General features: G+C 40.2%; 1 protein-coding gene across 1 annotated transcript in view; it reads left to right on the top strand.

Annotated features, from left to right (window-relative positions):
* LOC100710078 (F-BAR and double SH3 domains protein 2) overlaps nucleotides 1-21,254 on the top strand; it is a 42,575-nt gene that overhangs the window by 2,371 nt on the left and 18,950 nt on the right. The window contains exons 2-9 of the mRNA XM_005458261.4: nucleotides 1,143-1,240; nucleotides 5,485-5,530; nucleotides 12,425-12,495; nucleotides 14,415-14,559; nucleotides 17,237-17,370; nucleotides 20,428-20,482; nucleotides 20,565-20,693; nucleotides 20,775-20,897. Coding sequence (XP_005458318.1) covers nucleotides 1,143-1,240; nucleotides 5,485-5,530; nucleotides 12,425-12,495; nucleotides 14,415-14,559; nucleotides 17,237-17,370; nucleotides 20,428-20,482; nucleotides 20,565-20,693; nucleotides 20,775-20,897 — 801 coding nt within the window. The remainder of the gene's footprint in view (nucleotides 1-1,142; nucleotides 1,241-5,484; nucleotides 5,531-12,424; nucleotides 12,496-14,414; nucleotides 14,560-17,236; nucleotides 17,371-20,427; nucleotides 20,483-20,564; nucleotides 20,694-20,774; nucleotides 20,898-21,254) is intronic.

Genomic DNA, 21,254 nt, shown 5'->3' with positions numbered 1-21,254 from the left:
AAACACATCAGATTCAACATGGCCAGGCTTTATTATGCATTATCTGGTTCGACAAAACCGACACCCCTGGCCGAAAGTAATTGGTGTCACAATGGTGGTTTAACTTTCTCCACCTACATCAGTCAAACATTATCAGAGGAGCTGGTGATAGGGATCTAAGACAATACGCCATAAAAAAATAAAGCTGTAATGAATCAGGAAAGAAATGTTGCACAAATGTGTCCAGCTGTGTAAAATAGACCTGCAGCAGATTAGAACCAAGCATGAAAACATTCATTTTCTGCATAACCAACTGGATGCATGCAGATTCCAGTGACTCTGCGACACGCTTTTTTTTCTGCAACTTTACAGAACTGCATTCCTCCTGTGTCGTTAGTAAGATACAGCTCAACAGGTTGCATGCAGTCCTGCAACAGAGAATCTATAACACACTGAGAACATGCTGTAAGCTAAAAAACCCCCCCAAAAAGTTTTACACCAAAACTCTGAACATAACCTCTTGCGGAGTAGGTTATGCTTTCAGTTGTCATGGTGACCTGGCCAGGTAAGAAGAGCTCTCCGAAAACGCTGACTTTAAGCAAACATATGTTGCTAACCCATTGATCTTGCTTCAGGTTTCTCGTTGTTGCTTTTTTGTATTTTGGCTGGGCATATTGTTTTGAACATCATACAATGTTAAAATAAAATGATCACATTTGATTTTTGATTTGTTTTTTTAACAGATTTTCACTTTTGAGTTGTAATAAAAAAGTGGAAAATTGACCAAAATAATGAGACAAAACCTCCAAATCAGTTGATATTAATAAGTACATTTCATATGTATTTATACGACAAGTTCAAAACACTCCTGGTGGTCAGTAATGAGACTCTTGGTCTCTTGGTTCACATCCAATTAGAAACCCAGAGAGACCAATTCTCACTGGTCGCAGGTACTGCTTGATAACGATGGTTATCACTTCCAGTAATGCCAATTATGAGCTAAGCTGAATCAGCTCATAATTAAGCTGAATCTACCCTCTAGAGGTGCTCCTGTTGTGATTGCGCCAGATGAAATCTCCTTGGTTTCCCTGTATGAGGTTAAGAAGAAGAAGAAGACAGCTTTAAGGTGTTTCTAATGAGCCTTGTTCTGTTCCCCTGTTCAGGTCCGGGTCACCCAGGAGTTGAAACACATTCATGCTGAGCAGATGAGCAGATTACAGATCAAACACCAGACAGAGTGTGACCTGCTCGAAGACCTGAGGTAAGCAAACACAGGTGTATCACAGGGTACCTATTAAATGCCAAGATGATTTTTCTGAAGAGGTAAAACAGTTTCAGACTGGTCCTCATATGCAAAGCTCTTCGTCTTCTAAAAGTAATTACAGCATTTCCACGAACATGGCCATGAATCTTTTAATCTAGTAGCCTCATGCTCTTTTCCATCAACCTTAGAAACAGCCCAAAAAATTCCGTTAACATGATCACAGCAAGTGACAGCACTCAGTTAAAAAAGAGGTATTTTATTATAATTTGCTAATTGGAAGCTATTGCATTATTCACGAGAGAGCTGCTGCTGGGAACAGAGCTTCTAACATCCTTGCCTGAGTTTTAGGGTGTGTTTAAATTCCAGTATTTAAGGGTCAAAATCTTTGGCTTTGGTTGTAGCTTCTCCTCTGCTCTCTGCTCCATATTTCTCTATGAAAATGACAACAAAGGAGGGAAACTAAAAGACTCACTGCACTGAAATGAAATGAATGTGCATGAAATAGTGAAATAGGAGTGTTTTGCACACACAGACTTTATTTGACCAGGCTGCTCAAGTATGTCTGGGGATATATAGTACCATATACTCAAAAAACTCATCATTTTCTCACTGAAGGGTCTTGATATTTGAAACAAGGACACAGGTTTTCCTGTTATGTGTATCACAATTCATGGAGTTTATCTTAATTCCCCACCATGTGAATGATTCTCCAGTTCATTTGTTCAACGTTTACTTAATGAAAAATTGTAGAGAGTTCAGTCGCGGCTAAACAGCTTGCTGTGACCTTTCCCATCTCTTTTTTCCTTAACATCTGACTCGTTTGCTGTTATGGCACTCCTCAGGTCCTCAGCTTCTTAGCTGCTTCTCCAGCAGGTCTCCCATCCTTGCTCTACAGCTGGTATTGGTAGTCCCTCTTATGCCCTGAGATTGACAAACGAGACCCTGCAGCAGTTGGAGAGCTGGTTCATGTGCTTCTGGCTCTCCCAAATGGGGACTGGAGAAACAGCTGATTGCTGCTCACATGCTTTTTTTTTTTTATTTTATTTATTTATTTTACAAAGGTGGTCTCCTTGTTGCCTATATTTTGCAACGGATCACCATCTATATGGCTGCATTTATTCATGCTTTACCCTCACACTTGTGCACATACCCAGCCTCCTTCCTTCTACTGCCACAAGTTCAAGCACTAAATTAAAAACACAAATTTGCATTGTATTTTTTAATTTTTCCTTATAGTTTTTCCTGGCACGTAGGATTGGTTAGTCAAAGCTGGTGTCTATAAACATTAAAATTAGCCTGTTTGTGGTTATGTTTGGACAAAGTGAAGCTTTGTGCTTAGCTAAGTTAGCAAACTTCTGGCTTCATGTACGGGCTACAGCAAAAACACATAACTGTAAGCCATTATTCAGTGCCGATTCAGGGATCTGCTGTTGTAAATATGTGAATGAATAAGTGTCCATAAAAAGTCAGTCAAAGCTCCTCAGAATCAGCAGATTTATTCTGAACAATGACCTTTTCGTGGGATGCAAGTTTTCTTTTTATACTATGAACATTTTAGAAATTACAGTCTCTCAAAGCACAGAGGAGTGGGCCAAAATGTGTTGCTTTTCTTATTTGCCTTTTTTTCCTCTTTTTTGAGCCCTCAGAACACATTTAAGCACATTTTAGCTCTGCCAAAAGCTGCAACTAATTTAAATCAATTTATAGCCAGAGCCTTGTTTTTGTTAATCTTTGCTTTCTTTTTTGTTTAATCTCTTGATAATGGCACCATTATCTACCTACAAAATGACAATATGATATGATTTTATTCTGTATTATCTTTCTCATGTTTTCGTTTTACATACCTTAAAGTAGAAATTAAACCAATTATTTCTTCTTACGTTTTTCTGAGGCTATTTGAAGGTTGTTTTTCACTTTTTAAAGAAACCAAATCCAAAAGTCAAAGTGGATTAGTCTTTAAAACTGAGGATCGGGCCAAGTAAACAAATAGTGACACAGAGAGCTCTGTGTTCAGATGCGTAGGCATTTTAAAAGTTAAAAGCCAAAGGTTGTGGTTGTATCATCAGCCTTAGATTTGACAGCCTACTGGCTCCCCGCTTCCTGTCTGTGGTTGGTGGTGGAGCTGTGGACCTCCAAACAGCTGGAAGTCAAGGTCACAGAGAGCTGCCAGATGTTCTGACTACCCTGAACCATTCGCTGTGGGAGGGTGAGCAACTTTACTCAGCTAGGAACAATGTGAAACTCTGCTGGTACAGATGTTTTTTAAGGGTCGCTCCTCAATCACTGACAAGAAATGATTCAGCAAACTTGAAATTACGTCTGGCTGTCAGCAAAAGCTCTGGTTGGGAAAATGGCAGGAAGTAAGTGTGGGGGTCAGTGGATAAAGGGAGCCTTGAAAATGCAGTGAAGAGGAAGAGAGGGAAGCTCCCAGGAAGTACAACAGATTGTTTGGAGGCAGGGTGGAGCATGGAAGTCAAGTCTCGACATGTTTAACGACTTAATGATGATTTTGCTGCACTCGAATTTTTCCCAGGGCACTGACCTCTCTTCTTTTCTTAGACTTTGCATAAACTTAAGTTGAATTGTGATTAACTTCCTGTTATTGTGAGTAAAAAGTGCTGGTTTTCCATGAGCATCTCACAGAAAACCATAACTGAAAAAGCAATAAAAAAAGAGCGGCGCCTCTGATATGTAGGATACAAATGTAGGGCTTTTTCTAGATGGTGTCATTAGAAACATCCATGTTAATTATCACAGAAAGAGGGCGGCAGCTAAGGGGATGGCGTGGAATGGGGGGAGTAATAAAAGCTTAAGAATAATCAGGAAGCGTGGTCATTTAGGTTTGAGAGTGGTTTTTTTATCACAGTATGTTTTCAGATTCTGGTGGTTTCTGATGTTATTGCCACTGTTATCTTTATATAGGTTTAATGACTTCTCAGGAGGCAATTATGTTAGCATTTCTTGTGTAGTAGCTCAAAAGAATGTTGCGTTCACACGTGGATGACAAAGTTCACTATATCCACAATCATTTTTCAATACTGAGGTCAAAACTGATCAGTGCTTTAGTCTGTAATACCTGCCTAATACCAGGTTCCTGTACCCAACTCTAGTAATGTGGGTATAAAATATCTGCAAAATGCTGGATGGGATACTTTGTATGGGATATGTGGGATACGTTCACATCAGCAGATTCTTAATGATTTCTTTGACTTTTATTGTCAAGTGTCGTGACTTTGTCTTGAACAGGAATGTTCCTCAACTCGCCAGTTAAACTGAAGAAAAAAAATCAGTCAACTCATTCAATTGTACATGTGTACAAATATTGCATGTCTGATTATGAGCTACTGCTAATGTTAGTGTGGCTAAAATTAGCAGGTCTAGCTGTGGACTTATTTTTTGGGGGGTTTTCGAGTGAACTTGTCTGATATATCTAGTAGAAATGTGTCTTACAACAGTAGAAGCTACCTGATGTTTACATTATTGTTTCTAGATTTTAAGGTGCAATATTAAGAGAGTCTGTGTTCTGCAAAAGTAGGAGGCTCTCATGACTCATCGTGTGACGCCACTGACTAGCCAATTGGTGGCATGCGTTCTGTTGACGCCCGATCTGACAAAAAGGCTTAGAGCAAGCAGCAAGTATACCATCGCTTTGCCGTCCTCCATTGTGGTGACTTTTGGCTGCGTTGCTATGACGACCCCATCCACCTTCAGGTGGTACTCAATTGTAATGAAAAAATGACTGAAACCGAGTCAAGCCAAGCTGAGTGCTTACTAATGGAAAGGATACCAATATAATATCAATATATAGGTGTATAGCTAGTATCAGCCAACATATTGGCCATGCTGATATATCAGTCTATTGTATATTCAAATCCAATAATACTTTGTGGTAATTCCCACTGTAGTAGGTCTCTCCAGAACCACATTTTGCCACAATGACAGGTACATACACTCAACAAGAAGAAGACAAACTGGCACGTTCCTCAAAGTGTCATTCTGACCATACTGACGCTATGAGAGCAATGTATGTCTGTGTGTTATTAGATGACAGTGAAAGATCATTTTGACTTGAAATCTGTATATACTGGCAAAGAAAATCTGAAGTTCAAGTAAACACAACTCATTCTGCCTCTGCAATCCTGTTTTTATTTATGGATGAAAACAGTAGATTTGTTGTATGTTGTCCTATCCATAATTGTGCTGTGCTGTTTTACAAATGTACTCCCTTTTCTTCTCTTTAGGACTTTTAGCCAAAAGAGGGCAGCTATAGAGCGGGACTACGCCCAGGTAAGTAAATCTCTTTGTCGTCTTTTTCACGCCACTACTGATGCTCGTTAGCATCGCTGCTGTGCTGCCTTGTCATTTCTGTTGCTAAAAATACATTTATTTGTTACGATGCAGCCCACCAAACACACCATATGACAGTGAGGTTGAGGATGTGGCCTTAAGAAAGCTTTTAGTTCTCATGTGGCCAGATAGCTCATGAATGGAAACCAGCCGCAGAAAAAAACACCACAACAGAGAGAAGAACGGCATCCACCAGCCATCCGCTGGCTCGTTTCCTCCTCGCTCTGTTGTTTTTGCCCACAGCTTCCTAGAGACGCCAGTCGAATGTCTGAAAATCCCCTCTCTGTTCAGGTTTTGCAGCCCTGTGAGGAATGTCCACCAGCTCTGTGAAAAGAGGGGACTCATCTGTAGTTATCTAACCAGCAACCTTACATGTGTGTTTGCCCATGTGTGTCTGGTGCTCAAGAGGTTTATTGTGAAAAGTCAAACAAACGGAAACAGGATTAATCTGTTTCATAAGCCCAGTTTGTAGCTGAAGGGAAAGAACATCAGCAGAAGAAGAGAAAATTAATGCTTTTCTGCAGTGTGTATATCTGTTCCTGATTGTTCTGTCATGCTCAAGAGCTTATTGTCCTTACAGAGCTTTGGTTAACATTCCACTAGACAGTGCAGTGTCAGTATTTTATGTCAACTTTACTAGCCTTTTGTTTAAGAAGCTAATTTCTCCTACTTCATACACTGTTGGGTAAAATAAGCTGATCAAGCTTTGAAATGAATGGAGTGTACTCCGTGCCCCTTTTTTGACTTGCGGAGAGGATAGACACTGTTAGCCTGGAAAAATTACAAGGGAAATGCCAATGAAAGTGATCGTGGCAATCTAACCAAAGACTGTTTTTCTTTTCCCTTAAACTCCATTGAAAAGTTGGTTTTATTAAGAACCCCACTGGCTTTTTACTAACAGAGGTTTTGGTTGTGATCACAGCTGTTGTCGACTCTAGTGTTTTCTGTCACTCCACCTGGGTTCATTGTTGTTGATGCTGTTGCATCTTTGCTGCCCGCTGTATGTCAGAGACGAGAAGCTGCAGAAGTAACATCTTCACTTCAGCTGTGATAGCAGCTTTTTCGTAGAGATAAACAGGCTAATAAGGTTGTATTCAATAATATGTGTGGCCATGTGTGACTAATTTTATTCACACATGCTCTTAAATATGTTTTACAGTCTCAAATGAAAGTGAAATGCTGTATGACCGGAGTCATTGACCATGACAATAAAAACATGATTTTTATTACCTGAAATGCTTCATTTAATTTAAATGACAGCATCAACAGCCAGAAAAATAACATTCATAAAGCTGTTTGTCTCACAGGTGAACACATAACTGCAGTTAGTGGAAACACCATCACTGGCCCAAAAACCTTTTTTTTTTTACTGGCCATCAGTTATGTCAAACTCTGTAGAAGGAAAAAACTCTTCCACTCACTCTTCCAGCCAAGGCTGTTCAGTTAATTGAAATATGTGAACCCCGCTCATTGCCTTTGCAGAACTCCTGGAGGGGTCATAGGAGTTTGACTGTACAGTTTGCATGCGTTTTATGGATCTGTGAGCTTCCCCAGGCAATCTTTTCGGGAGTACTGCGGGGCTACAGGGTACTGGGGTCAGTGTTACACAACATCAGTCTTTGTATAACTTAAGTGTGAGCTGTGTTGGTGTCCTTGGCACAGAGTCAAGCACATTCTCACTGGCTGTTGGACTTTGCCAGTTTCACCCCTTGTTTCCTGTATCCTATTTGTGATCCTCAAGGAGAGAATCAGAAGGTGTGAGTACTGAGATCACAGTGTTTAATGCTCGGTTTTTGTGTTGACCCGAAAAAAAGAAAAGAAAAGAATGTAAATCTTTATTATTAGGATTTAGATTTTTCCCATCATCAGTCAACCCTACCTGTAGCTCTCCCCTTAATTAATGTGCGTACAAATGAGTGAATCTTGACCTTTGGCTTTTATACACATTCACTCACAAGTGGAAGACCTGATCTTTTTTGTCCAGTAATGCTGAAAATGTGTAATTTACCCAGCCTTTAAGATCTTAAATTACACATTTTCAGCATTACTGGACAAAAAGTAATGCTGGGATCCTCTGCAGATTCTGTAATCCGGTCAGATTGGTTGAGGCACATAAACGCTTGATTTTATTTAGTTATTTATGTATGTATATATGTATGTATGTATGTATGTATGTATGTATGTATTTATTTATTTATTTATTACCAGATTAATCAATGATTGGTTGGACTTTAAAGTTTGAAGTTTTGGTTTGTGTGGGGTTTTTGTTGTTGCTGTTGTTAATGCAGGTCTATGGACCAATTTCCTCCATTGATGCTGTCAAAACTTCCAGTGTGGGTACATAATAGTTGCTCGATTGGCTTCACACAATTTTTTAACAATGCAGAAGTAAAAAGGGACTTTTGTGGAGGAACTTGATTGTAAGAGGCATGATAACAGGACCGGGTTAGTGTGAAGGTGAATATTTTTGTGGTGAATTAAGAGAAATATTTATTTAAACTTCTTTGTGAGAGTCGAGTATTTGAAATAAGCCTGACTTACTAAACCAGGTTTAAATGTACTAGGTGTGTACGGGCCACTCTGAATTACACAGCTTCAATACCCGTCATGTGGACAAAACACACACACATTCAAACATATTGTTCTTTACAGATTGTAAAAGAGGACACGTCACCTCACATAAAATATATTTTCCTATACCAAGAAAATAGCAAACTTCAAAACCACTGAAAAACCATAGATTAATGTGTCTCCAATTATAAATTCATCTATAACATCACAAAATGAATTTGGGCTTATAGTCTCATAGGCTGTTAAAATTGTGTGCATGTGATATTAATATTTAAAGGTACTTATCAGCTGTTCTGTAAGTAGACTAAGAGGAAGTGAAGCTTTTAAATAAAAATGCCTGTTGACACAAATGCAGAGAGGACATTCAAATAGAAACGTGTGAGACAGCTGAGAGTTGAGCTCAGGCTGCAGATGAGCTTCAGTAACCCGGTGCATGTGTGTTTTATTGGATATGCATGCCACAACGTTTTAAACATTTTATCCTCGCATGTTTAATAAACACGAGACCTTGACAGATCTCTGTCAGATGAGAGGACATCAGGTGGTCTTTTATAACATAACTGTGATTAATTGTGAGAAAGTATTTTGATTAATAATGAATCACCTGGGTTTTTAAAAAACTTGATTGTTCCAGATTCTCAGGTGTGCAAAGTTCAGCTTTTTTTTGTCTGATATTAGTAAATATTATGACAGTAAGTTAAATGTCTTGGGTTTAAAGTGTTTGATCAGACAGAAAAAAGAGGTTGGATTAATGTCTGCGTGGGAATCGGGCATTTATTTTTTGCTGTATTCAAAGATTTAAAGGATCAGACGCTTAATGAAATGTTACTTTGAGCCGTAAACAGGAGAACAGTAATCAAACCCAGTCTGTTTGTAGGGGAGTAAATTATGGCGTCCGTGTCTCCAAAATGATAATCAGTTGTTCTTCACTAACTGTATGCATAATCTGATTTTTCTCAGTGTCTTTATGTTATTTATCAGCCAAACTTGGCAAATAAGACAACTGACGGCATCATATTTTCCTTTATTTGAGTATTTGATAAGTAGAAATCGTTTCCTTGAGCTCTGAGATGATCTGATAAGCTGTTTTTCAAATTTTCAGATGTTTTACAGGCTAAAGGATTAACCAATTAATGGAGAAAATGCTCCCTAGATTAACTGATACCAGAAGATACCACAGCACAAAACATCCGTAATCAAAAGTCCAAAGTTTTGTGCCCTGTTTAAACATCATATGACGTTTCTGTGGGGTTGGATCTTTTGCTTCTTTACATGTCAAAAATGAGCCTTAAACAGAAGAAAAATAAGTTGACTAAACACTTAATACTATTGTAAATTTAGCAGACTCATTAATCTTTCGTTGCAGGCCTGAAATGAAGTAAATGTCTTCATTGAGTGCTGCATTAGGTTCAAAGGTGTTCTGTGTGTCTAGGTTGTGCTGCTTCTCAGTTATGTGATCAGTTAGAGACCCGCTGCCAATGGTTGAATCAAAGTGGGTCAGAGTGTCTCTGGATCTCTTGTTCCTTTTGGTAACACCCCCCTCTTTCCAGTTTTTTCTACCAAATCTCTTCTCTTTACGCGCCTTTTTCTTGGTCTCTTACACCTGCAAGCTGCTATAGCCATTAGCCGATTGCTATTCAGACCACACGGTGTGATTTAAATGTCCCCCTCTGTGTGGCTCTTCCTCTGCCATCCTCACATCCCTCCTCCTCCTCCCCTGTCTTTTTTCCCATCACACCATTCAGGCGTGTCTGCGATGCTAGCTCAGTAGGCGAATCTCTCTATCTGCAGCTCACAATGGCCTGGTCTGTAGTGCCTTTGAAGCTTTGGCACCAAGATCACCAAGACCAGTGGGTTCAGAGCCCCGGCCTAGCCTGCCTCAGGAGCGCATGACAGGGCCTGTCTTTTCACAGTGAACAGAGAGAGGATAAACGGGCTCACATTCTTGATAGGCACGAGTCACAAAAGTTAAATAAAAAGAAAATGTTGACATGAAGTGGAAAGTCAGCTTCAGTAATGATCCACTGTTTGTCTGCACCCAGATCTATCCACTCTAAACTGTGTTCTGGTGGTATTGTTCCCCAGTTTAAGCCCTGTGATCCTCACAAAATAAAGCAAGTGAAGCCAGCCTGTTATTACTATTTTAACTGATTTATAAATGAAATTTTGCTGCTTTTTTCCCTCCTGGTGTTCTCACATGCGTCACTACATTGAATATAATGAGTTTAATTCTGGCATGACATTAATACGTTTAATAAATTTTAGGTATTTTTTTTTACTTTTGTGGGATTCATATATTGCTATATGGAATAAATGTCTGCACATACCATTTGAAAACAGTAGCATATGCTTCAAGTACACCACTAACAGGCTACCTGAGGCTGTTATGTGGAGACAACAGACAATATTTGGGTTTTCATTTGTGTCCAGGCTGAGATTGTATTTGTTTCCCAGGTTGTATTTTGGGAAATGTGTTCCCTTTTCTGCTCTCCATACAAGTGTTTACCTACATGGGACAAAACCGAAGCCTTGGAGTACAAGGCAAGAATTGGGGCTTAGTGAAGGTAGCCTCAGGTGTAACCCTCAGTTTTCAGAAAGCAGCTCACTTTTTACCATGTTAGATTGCCATGCCATGCTGCAGACCTAACCTGCTGTGGAACAGGTTGTGTTCAGGATTAGAGGTCAGCAGGTACAAAACCACCTACTACTGACCAATAAAATCTCTGGAAAACATCGATCCAATCCAGGAAGATCTCTCAGACCACTGTGTGCAGATAGTGAGAGGTTCTTTCCCTGATGAGCATCAGCATGAAACATGAATTCTTCTTCTTCTTCTTTTATTCCTCTCGTATTCCTGTTGGCTGCAGTTTTAAAACAGTTTTATTCTATAAGCCTCATAGATCTTAAATTAAATTTGGAAGCAGTCTAAGCCTGTGTTTTAATGTTGTTTTCTATTCTTTACTCTGTGTCAGACTGTTAAATGCTACCGAGCTGGAAGATTGAAATGATCTTACAGTCGTGTAAACATTAATTTAACAAAATAAAAATTGTAATTATACATCAGATTATCCATTGTCTTTAATGACAGAGCTGTGATAAGACTGCTAACTTACACAGTTGAGCACTTTTCCAGCCTTACTGATTAAGGCTTACACACATTTAGACAACATTTTTAATAATACGCTTTTCCTCTAAGTCATCCTGCTGCTTTCAGCCTGTATTATGTGTTATACTGCCAAATATTTTTCTAAAATTACAGTTTTATCTTTGTTTGTTTAAAAGAATACAATAAAATAAATATAAGCCCAGTAGACGTATCCATGTTTCTGCTGCCAACAGCGCCTTTTCCATCTTAACTTGCTTGTAACCAAATTGGGAAACATTGCATTGAGTTATTCAGTTGATAGCCACCTGCATGTGACCACTTAGCCTGATTGATGATGTTAGGTTAAGGGAAGCCAGATAAGGTGACCTGGATATGCTGAATTTCCTTCATATTTCACTTAAATGCCAGTTTTCAGTGTAGCTCAGGCTGCTACTCGCCTACAGATTCTCATCACACAGATATGTTTGTAGGATAAATGTCTCAATAATTAGTACTAATACTCCAGCCTTATTATTTAAAGCGTTGATTATTTTTAATGCGAATACTGTCGCTCCAACATTATATGTCTGCTGCTCACTGCTAAAGATATTCATGTTTGCTTTTTGTCAGTTTATTCAGGTTAGCGCACCTCCCTGACATACCAAACATACTCAGTCTTCTCCTGCTCTCACCCTCTCTTGCTATTTTGGCCCTTCAAAGGTTAACCTCACCATTGGCTGAGGTAGAGGAACCTGATATATCTCCAGGGCTGAATGTGGTCTAAATAAATTACATTTTTCTGCTAAAAAAAAGAGCCCACGTCAGCATAAAAACCAGCAAGTGAGCCAGCATCCAAACGAGGCTCTGGCTGACAGGTGAACGAGTCCATGCACTGTGAAGTCATTCCATAGACAACGTACTTTATAGTGACTGTGGACAGTTTCATATGGCTGACTTTTATCACAGCTTTTTTTACTGATTTTACTCTGTCTGTGCCTGAAGGGTAGAGTAGAGTTTGTCTCTTCATGCTCTGCCCACCCGCTGGTTTATAGGGCAAGGTCAGGGAGGGTCACAGTCCTCTGAGTGCATCTTCTGTGAAGAAGAGACGTGTGAAATGTGGAGTGGTGTCAAAGGTGAAAGGTCACCGCTGCTTTTGTTTTTCACTTCCTCTTTTGCAGGCCCTGCAGAAGCTGGCAAATCAGTATTTAAAGAGAGAATGGCCAGAGACAGAAGAACCGTCAGACCACAGGTAAATTCCTTCTCCAAAACACACAGATGCTGCTTTGGACTGTTTATTGTTTATTGATTTTGTTTATTGTTGTTGTTGTTTTTGTGTGTGGGAGGGGTGGGGGGTTGGGAGGGGTTAAGCTGTGGTGAGGGGTCCTTGTTAAAATTTTGTGCAGCTCTCAGTCACATCAAGAAAAGATAAAACATGGCGAGCTCATCTCATACTATGACAATAATTTCTCTTGAATTTAGTCTTTTCTGCTCTCATTATTATTATAGACATACACAGGTCCAACTTTTTCCTTTACTGCAATGATACCAGCGCCTTGAGTATTTGATCTAAAACTAGTGCTAAGTTGTGAATCATTCCTTTACATGTAATGCAACATAAAATGGCTTTCCTAACTTTGTAAAATAAGATATGACTGAACAATACATCCAACTATATAGAATCAATAAATTGAAAGAGAGAGTCATCAGGCTGCTGCACACTGCTGTCATTTACGGTCACACGGTCTCCCTTTCCTGAACTTTCTCACATTCATGCATTGGGTGTGAAGCTGACAGACACAGCTGAAAGGAAATTAACTGAGGTGACAACATGTCATACAGTAAGCGCAATAAAAGCTTCACAACAAGTGTTACAACACGCCAACGCCTTCCTCGATCCTACCTCTGACATTAACCCTTTGATCTCATGTCATCAGTGGAAACACTAACTCTGTGCAATCAGAATAGGACATTTTTTTCCCTTTTATGACGTTGTCTAGAATATAGTCTAGAGATAGTCTACCTGGTCGAACACAATGACAGTGAAAGTAAACTAGGGAGAGAAGGCGAACCAAAGCATTGTTGTCACCAGATCTTTTACGTCGTGTCAGCTCACTTCGACCACAGTTTGCAGTTAAATTTTAAAAAACAGAAATAAAATCTGTTGTAGCAGGTAGGAAATACCTGCAAGTTGCCATGCTGTGCTTCCTCCATCCTTTACTCAGCTGCCCGGCAGCGTAAGCACACAAAACAAAGAACAGCATAAAGTTGAATTAAATAGATCTGACCATTGTCACTGATACCTGATCCAGCTTTAAGAGCCTGCCTCAGACTCCTATTTCCATCCCTTTGGTTTAGATAGCTAAGCTGTCTTTACTCTACTTCATAACTCTGAGAGCAGATACAGAAAGAACACTAAATATGTTTCATTTTTGCAGTAGTTTATTCTGCTCTGAGCTCAGGGTATCAGATATATCACCAGCTCTCCACCTGCTTAAGGTTGTAGTTAAAGTTGATCCTCCTTTATATGACGGAAGACTGCCACAGCAGTGACCTAACCAGCATTCCAACAGCTTGATAGCAGCGGCTGAACTTTCAAAGTAAAAGCAAGGCTATTCTTCAACAATAAGTCAATGATGATGTTATCTCGGATGATTGAAAAAAATGAAACATAAAATGTATTTGGGTGGTGGTTAAAACAGCTGGGCGTCTGAAACGCTGAAATCCAGCTTTTCAAATGTCACATAACATGGAGCTGATTATATCGGGCATGGACTCGGCATCTCGAGACGTCATTTTGGCCTGTGGGAATTTATAACACACATTTCTCATTAATCACAAACAGACTAAACATCTAGTCTTAAATAATTATATTAGTAAATAATGAAGCCTTGACTTTCCATCCTTCATGTATACAGGTTGTTGCCTGTATTTACTCACACATTTGTCATTGTTGGTGCAAATCGGAGAGAATTTTGGATTGTTTGTTTTCCTGCTGATGGAGACGTGGCACGGTCGTCATACATTTGAGTTCACGCAATAGCCCGAGTGGACGTCAGACCATATCCTATTTTGTTTAATAGTGCATCTCTAGCTGTTTAGTTGCTCACTTAGCATTCATTATGGCGACAAAATGTCTCACTGCATCAATCTTCGTTTGTTTGTTTTTAGGAACATGTATTGCGTTTGGAGGGCCTATTTGGAGGGTATGGTCCAGGCAATGCAGTCCAGAATAAGCACCTGCGACAACTACAAAGTCCAGGTAGCCGACGCAGCCAAGACGGCACGACTCCAGAAGGAGCAGCAGCTTAGAAAGGTAATGCGGGTCTCACTTCTGTCCCTACATTGACATGCACTGCTGTACTGATGCAATGCAGGGTGTTTGTCTCGGTTCCCGAAAGGGCAAAAGAGAAGTTGATGGTTTTAGAAGCATGATGCTCACATGATGGTTACTGTTTAGACCTTTAGACACTAAATGATGCTGTTTAACCAGATGTTAACGGCTCTCATGAACTAAGTCCGAAGACGCGTTCTGTCCGCTAACAACTGCCTGAAATTTGTGACAGTGGAAGCTGAAGTCAAGTTATCGGCTGGCTTCCTATTTCATGCACACCAACAGGAACAAAGTGGCTTTTATTATTTTTAACACACAACACACAAATGGTGTGACATGCCCACACACTAATGATAAAGTTCTGCTTTTCATACTGTTTCTGTAAAACAATGATGAAGTCACAGACTGCTCGACTGCAGTTTTCCCTGATGTCATTTTTATCTGCCCTTTTTTCCATTTCGTTTAGTGCTGTCATCCCCAGATAGTTTGCATCAGTTATGATTGCAGCACAAAATGGGAAAAAAATGAAGTTGTTAAATTGCTATATAGTACTAATTCTCCTGAAAAATAGTTTAAAAATGTGATGTTAACCCCAGTTTGTTTATGTACTTTCTGCATGGTGGGGGTTATTTAATTGTGACACATGAAAGGCCCTGTTTAACATCAGTAAGGCTGATAAGATGGAAAATTAATCCCTTTCTTTTATGGTCAAATCAAAGGACAACATAACACCGAAAGCTTCCTAACGTTTGGCTTCAACAGCCCTCAGCCTGAGTGTCTGCAGAAGTTGGCTGACGCTAACATTAGGTTGTGGTGCCATAAGCTAGATGCCACTTCTGAGAGAACCATGGCCAACTTCAACAGAATCTGCCTGACTGTTTGCATTATGTGAAAGTGTCTGATAAGGAGCAGGCATTGGTAATTATCAGTTACCAATGGCTGAACCTGTGGCTACACACAGGACCACACAGATGTGGTTTAAGACACACATGGGTTTGCCCATATGGTGACCATGTCACTCCAGCCAAAATTGAAAGAAAACATAATACAAAAATAATCATATTGAACTGTGTCGTTGTCTAAACACTAAGTCAACATGCTGATGAAGTGTGTAGAAAAACTTAGGTACACCGCGTGCTTCAGTAGCTGTTAAAGGTGGTTCTATAACTTGAAGTAATTGTTTTCTGAATTACTCAGTCTCTCACATCATAGCGGAATTTTAACCCTCTCTTCTTGAAAAGTTGGGATTTGCAGGCATTCATTTATGCACAGCTCTATTAAGCTCCCACCACAGTATTTCAGTCAGGTTGAGGTCTGGACTTTGATGGGCCATTCCAACATTATGATTCTTGTCTTATTTAGTCATTCGATTGTAGATTTACTGCTGTGCTCATAATCATTGTCCTGCTGCATGATTTAAATTCAGCCAAGCTTTAGCTATTGAACAGCTCTAAATCTAGAGTACTTTGTTATACAGAGGAGTTCTGGAAAGTGCCCAGTTCCTGTGGCTGCAAAACAAGCCCAGATCATGACCCCTTAACTTCTGTGCTGAAAGTTGGTTTGAGGTGTTTGTGCTGATAGTCTGACCATGTGGTGATTTTGCTGAAACACTGACTCCAGGCAAGTTTGGGGCTTTGTATTATCACACACCTGAAAGCTTCAGACCTGCAAACTGCCAAAACTTCTGCTTTAATTGAGGTGATCACAGTCGATTAAATAGCACCTGGCTACTACTTACCCTCTTAATTCGCACAGAGGAGGTAAGGATGTGTTTAGATCTTTTTAAATAAATGACAGTGGAATATGTCATGTATTATTATTCATCTGAGGTTGTAATTAGGACTTGGTAAGGAGCAGATGATTTTCTTTATTTTTGTTGTGCTCTGATACACAAAATTTTGTATTTTCACATAACTTTATGTATTCCTAGTTAAAGTTTATTTTGAAAGTCAGGCAGGCTTTCAGACGAGAAGTTATATGTACTGAAAGGAGGACTGTTCAAGACACACAAAATGAAGGTTAATGGGAAAAGAGTGCTTACAGGAGGGAGCAAACATCTGAGCAGGCGAGTCACTAAAAAAGAAACTTCATAACTTCAGATAGGCTTGCCGTTATGGTGCTCCTGGAACGCAACGTCACTTTCTGGTAAAAGTCCATCACAACGATGACGTTGCAGAGTAGACATAGTCACATCTTCCTCGTCTTCAGGTCAGTGTTACTACCCAGTGGAAACTCTGTGCGCAGGTTCTTGTAAACGGTGTAATAAACAGTCAGCCTTTGAAGGGCAGAGTTCACAGTACTGTCTCCTCTTATCATTTAGAGCTGCTATCAGCTCTGCAGTTGGCTCTGCATGTCTGGAGTTTTTTTCCTCATCATGTCTGACGCCTCTGTGCCACGCTCTGGTTTCTGCTGGCCACGTTCCACTGCCTGCAGCCTACAGTGCTGCTCTTGTTTGGCCTCAGCTTTTTGGGGAGTTTCCATCAAAGCTCCTGTATGCAGCTTGTGGCATGACATCATTACTCACTCCATGTGTTGTGTAGATATGCCTGAAGGGCATTTGCATATTTCTCAGCGGTTGCATTGCCAGAATTTGCATAGATGTAAAAGCCCTTATTTGTTTTGTTTTTTGTTCTCTGTGTCTCCAATTTGACATCATCAGTGTATTGAGCAGCTGACTGTGGTCCAAGCTGAACTGCAGGAGTCGGTGAAGGAGCTGACCAAGAGCAGGAAGAAGTACCAGGAGGCCGAGACGATGGCACAGGCAGTCCGAGAGAAGGCAGAGCTGGACGCAAAGTATGATCCAAATTACTCTGCTGTCTTTGTTAGACTATGCTAAATTTTAAGGTAAAACCAGATCTGCCTCTGCTGCTGCCTGTAGAGACAGATATGATGTAAGAAAACCTACATTTTAATGATAAGTATTTGTTTGTGGAAATGTCCTCAGTAGATCAGGGTAGCAATGGTAAAAAACTGTGCAGTATCTTTCTTCTTTTCTGTACCAAAAATCAGACAGATCCATGACTTTCTGTCATTGAAGAACTTTCACCACTCTCTCATTGGCAGCGCTTCTTTCTGTAATGTTAGATCCACACATGGCTATGGGAAAATGGCCCTTTGCTCTGTGACCTCTGTAAGCACTTTCCTGACAAGTTTATGGGCTCAGTGTCTAATTTTAGATTACACTGAATGAAACATAAAGTGCATTTGGTAAATTACAGTGATCCTAAGAGTCAGAAAGGAGTATCCTCATGGGCTATCCACTTTTTTTCACAATTTGTGAGCCAATATGTGTGGAGAGTCTCTCAGTTTCTCAGTCAGATCAGAAATAAAAACCTCTTGTGTATTTTTACAATCACTTCTCCTTGACTAAATTGAAAAGTGTCTTGAAGTCACTCAAAGGGAGTCAGAAAAGCGGACCGCCATGCTGCACTGGAAATAAACTGATTAATAATATGACGGTGATGTTGTTGACGCCTGTTTGCAGATCAGTTAATTAAAACAAACTCCAGATGTGCTGAAAAGCACAGCAAACAATTATCACTTGTATGTACAGGGGTTCTTCTGTAAATTAATTGATTTGCCTTCCTTCTGTCACTGAAAACTCCTTCATATTAAAAACTTGCAAATAATCTCTCCTACTTCACTGAAAACAAGAAAAATTTCCAAGGTTTAAGTTAACAGGAATAGTTTCCAAATCAGATGTCACAAATCAGCTCTTAAATTCAGATCTGAGGCGAGAACATTATTTTGCTCTGAGTGGATCAAAAGTTCCAACGAAAATCAAAGCACATTTTAGTCGAAAATTCTAAAAAACAACAACAACATTTTTTAGTTTTATCAAACAAGCAGCTCTCAGGCTCTTTGCATGACTCGACGGAGGCACTTTGGCCTGGCACGACATGAACAGCTGGCACTTTGACTCACCACATAGCAGACATTTTTCTGCTCATCAGGAAAGTTTATTACCAGGCTGTCGGAGAGGATTGATAGCTGGGCCATCACTTACAAATAATACTATAAATGCTGTGTTTTTCTGGTCTGTTGTGTCCACCCACACTCACAGATGACTCCTCTGAGGTTTGCCTTTTGAAATTATGCAGAACGAAACACTCCAGTAAGAAGAGAAGACTAAAGTTTAATAATTTCACACAAACTGCTCTGCTCACAAATGTTTACACTCATGCAGCTGTTATTGCACATCGTCAGGGTTTAAATTGGAAGCAGCAGGTCTGTAATCTGTTCCAGCCTTTGCTCAGATTTATTTTTTTTATCAAAGTGGATCAGAGTAGAGCTGCTGCTCCTCCACATCGAAAGGAGCCAGTTGAGGTGGTTCGGGCATCTGACAAGGATGCCTCCTGGGCGCCTCCTGGGTGAGGTGTTCCGGGCATGTCCCACCGGGAGGACGCCCCGGGGCAGACCCAGGACACGCTGGAGAGATTATATCTCTCAGCTGGCCTGGGAACGCCTTGGTGTTCCCCCGGATAAGCTGGAGGAGGTTGCTGGGGAGAGGGAGGTCTGGGCTTCTCTGCTTAGGCTGCTGCCCCCGCGACCCGGCCTCGGATAAAGCGGATGAAGATGGATGGATGGATGGAAGTGGATCTCTTATTATCTTAAAGGCATTATGATAGCAGCTTGGTTTAAACATTCAGCAGTGGAAACGATTATTTACTCTTCTTACTGTCAGATCAGATGAGAGACCTGGTTATTTGTATATATATCGTGTTATTCTCCAGGAGTTAAACAGGTGAGGATGATGTGTTTCTTGTTTACATTATGTCTAAAGTTGGGTTCAAACTGTAAATCAGAGGAAAAAAGGAAGCAATGTGAAATGACTATAGTGATATCTTTGTTCGTGGTCATACTGTGGAAGGGAATCTCTTGTAGTTTTCGACATTACTGCAGGTGTGCCATGAGGTTAAAATTCCAATAAGTATTTGGAAATAAATATTTAGGCTCAAACTTTATTAGATAAAAGTCATCTGACTGAGTTACCTGATTAAACAAGTGCATGGAATTTAATTTTTGATTTACTATAGGTGGACAAAGGTAACTACCATCAAACATTAAACAAGCATTAAAATTAAAAGGGAATATTATGTTAAAATTGCACATATGTTAATTTTGTAAACAATCCGGTTCCAGCAGAGTAACATGGGTATTAAACGTGTCACTGTAATAGTGTTAATGATCATTACACTGATTCCATTATTTGATTGTTCTGCTGTCTTTAGATTTTTACTTCCTTCTAACGTAGGTTTTAATTTGTCATAATGAGACAAATAAGATACAACGCTACAGTTCATGAGCTGCTCCTGTGTCTCTCAAGCAGACGTGAAGCAGATTTGATAAAATTATAAAAGGAAAGGCCTCTCATCCATGACCACAGAGTATAATCTCCTTCTAGAGTCGGGCTCGTTTCGTAGTTTATCACCACTCTTCTGTTTCATTAATTACTTTACTGCAACCTCAGCTTATCTACACACTTGATTGCTGACTAATGTAAAGTGCCATTCACAGTTTTTGCCTCTGTGGGTATTTCCCCTTTTCCTAACAGCATAGAGAATGAGTTTTATTTTATTTTAATTATTTATTTGTTTTGTAAGTACCTGGATATTGGATTTAGGGGCGTGGCCAGTTTGATTGATAGATGTTTCTACATGGGCACTTGTTGGGCTCACCTTAAATAACTGCTGTCCCTGAACTCGGCCTCTCCTCTGTGTGTGGTGTTGATACCTTTTGGTACATTTTAATGTAATTGCACATCCAACTGAGGCTCCTTTTTGAAGTTGTCAGCCTAAATTTGATTACTTGGTTAAACTGGAGAGAAATGATTTTGTATCTTCTCTGCAGGTCAAAGCTGAGTCTCTTCCAGTCCAGATCCAGTCTTCAGAGGGCTAGCGTAAAGGTATAAGATCTTGAGCCCACGAGCCCAACGTTTAGTGGTGTTTTTGTTGTATGAGCTGTTTAAACTTTTCTTCCTCTTCTAGCTGAAAGCAAAGCGGAGCGAGTGCAACTCCAAAGCCACGCACGCCAGAAATGACTACCTTCTCATGCTTGCGGCCGCGAATGCGCACCAGCAGCGCTACTACAACACAGACCTCATTGACTGCATCAAGGTGAGCATATATACATCTGAATTGGTGGGTGAAGGGAGACATGGTGTAAATCTAAACACACCTTTCTATCTCTATATACAGATTTTAGATGGAAGGATCTACGAGCAGGTAAAGGATTACCTGGTGTCATTATGTCAGACGGAGCTAGAAGCCTACCAGGCTGTCCACAACATCTTCAACCAGATCCTCAACAGCTCAAATGGGGTGAGTCTTAAAGCCTGCAGGACATCCACCAGCTCACATCTATGTCTGTACCAAATAGGCAGGTACAGAGTCCAGTTTGTAGTTACTTAACCTGCTAGCTGAATATGGAGTAAGAGAGCATGGTGGTGCTGTGATTAACAGTAACACTGTGGATGTAGGTGTGAATGTGAGAGTGTTTGATTGTCAGATGTAACAGCTAAGCATCCATTTTTTTAGGTAGACTCCAAGTGGTTTGCAAAAACTGGGCTGGTCTGCACTGGACTCTCAGCCTGTCCAGGGTGTAACCCCACCTCTCACCCTGTGACTGCTGGGATAGACTCCAGCCTTCCCACAACCCAGTGTTAGTTAAGATAAAGC

This window comes from Oreochromis niloticus, linkage group LG10 (genome assembly GCF_001858045.2).
Source record: "Oreochromis niloticus isolate F11D_XX linkage group LG10, O_niloticus_UMD_NMBU, whole genome shotgun sequence".
Taxonomy (NCBI): domain Eukaryota; kingdom Metazoa; phylum Chordata; class Actinopteri; order Cichliformes; family Cichlidae; genus Oreochromis; species Oreochromis niloticus.
This window is presented reverse-complemented; position numbering and strand designations above follow the sequence as displayed.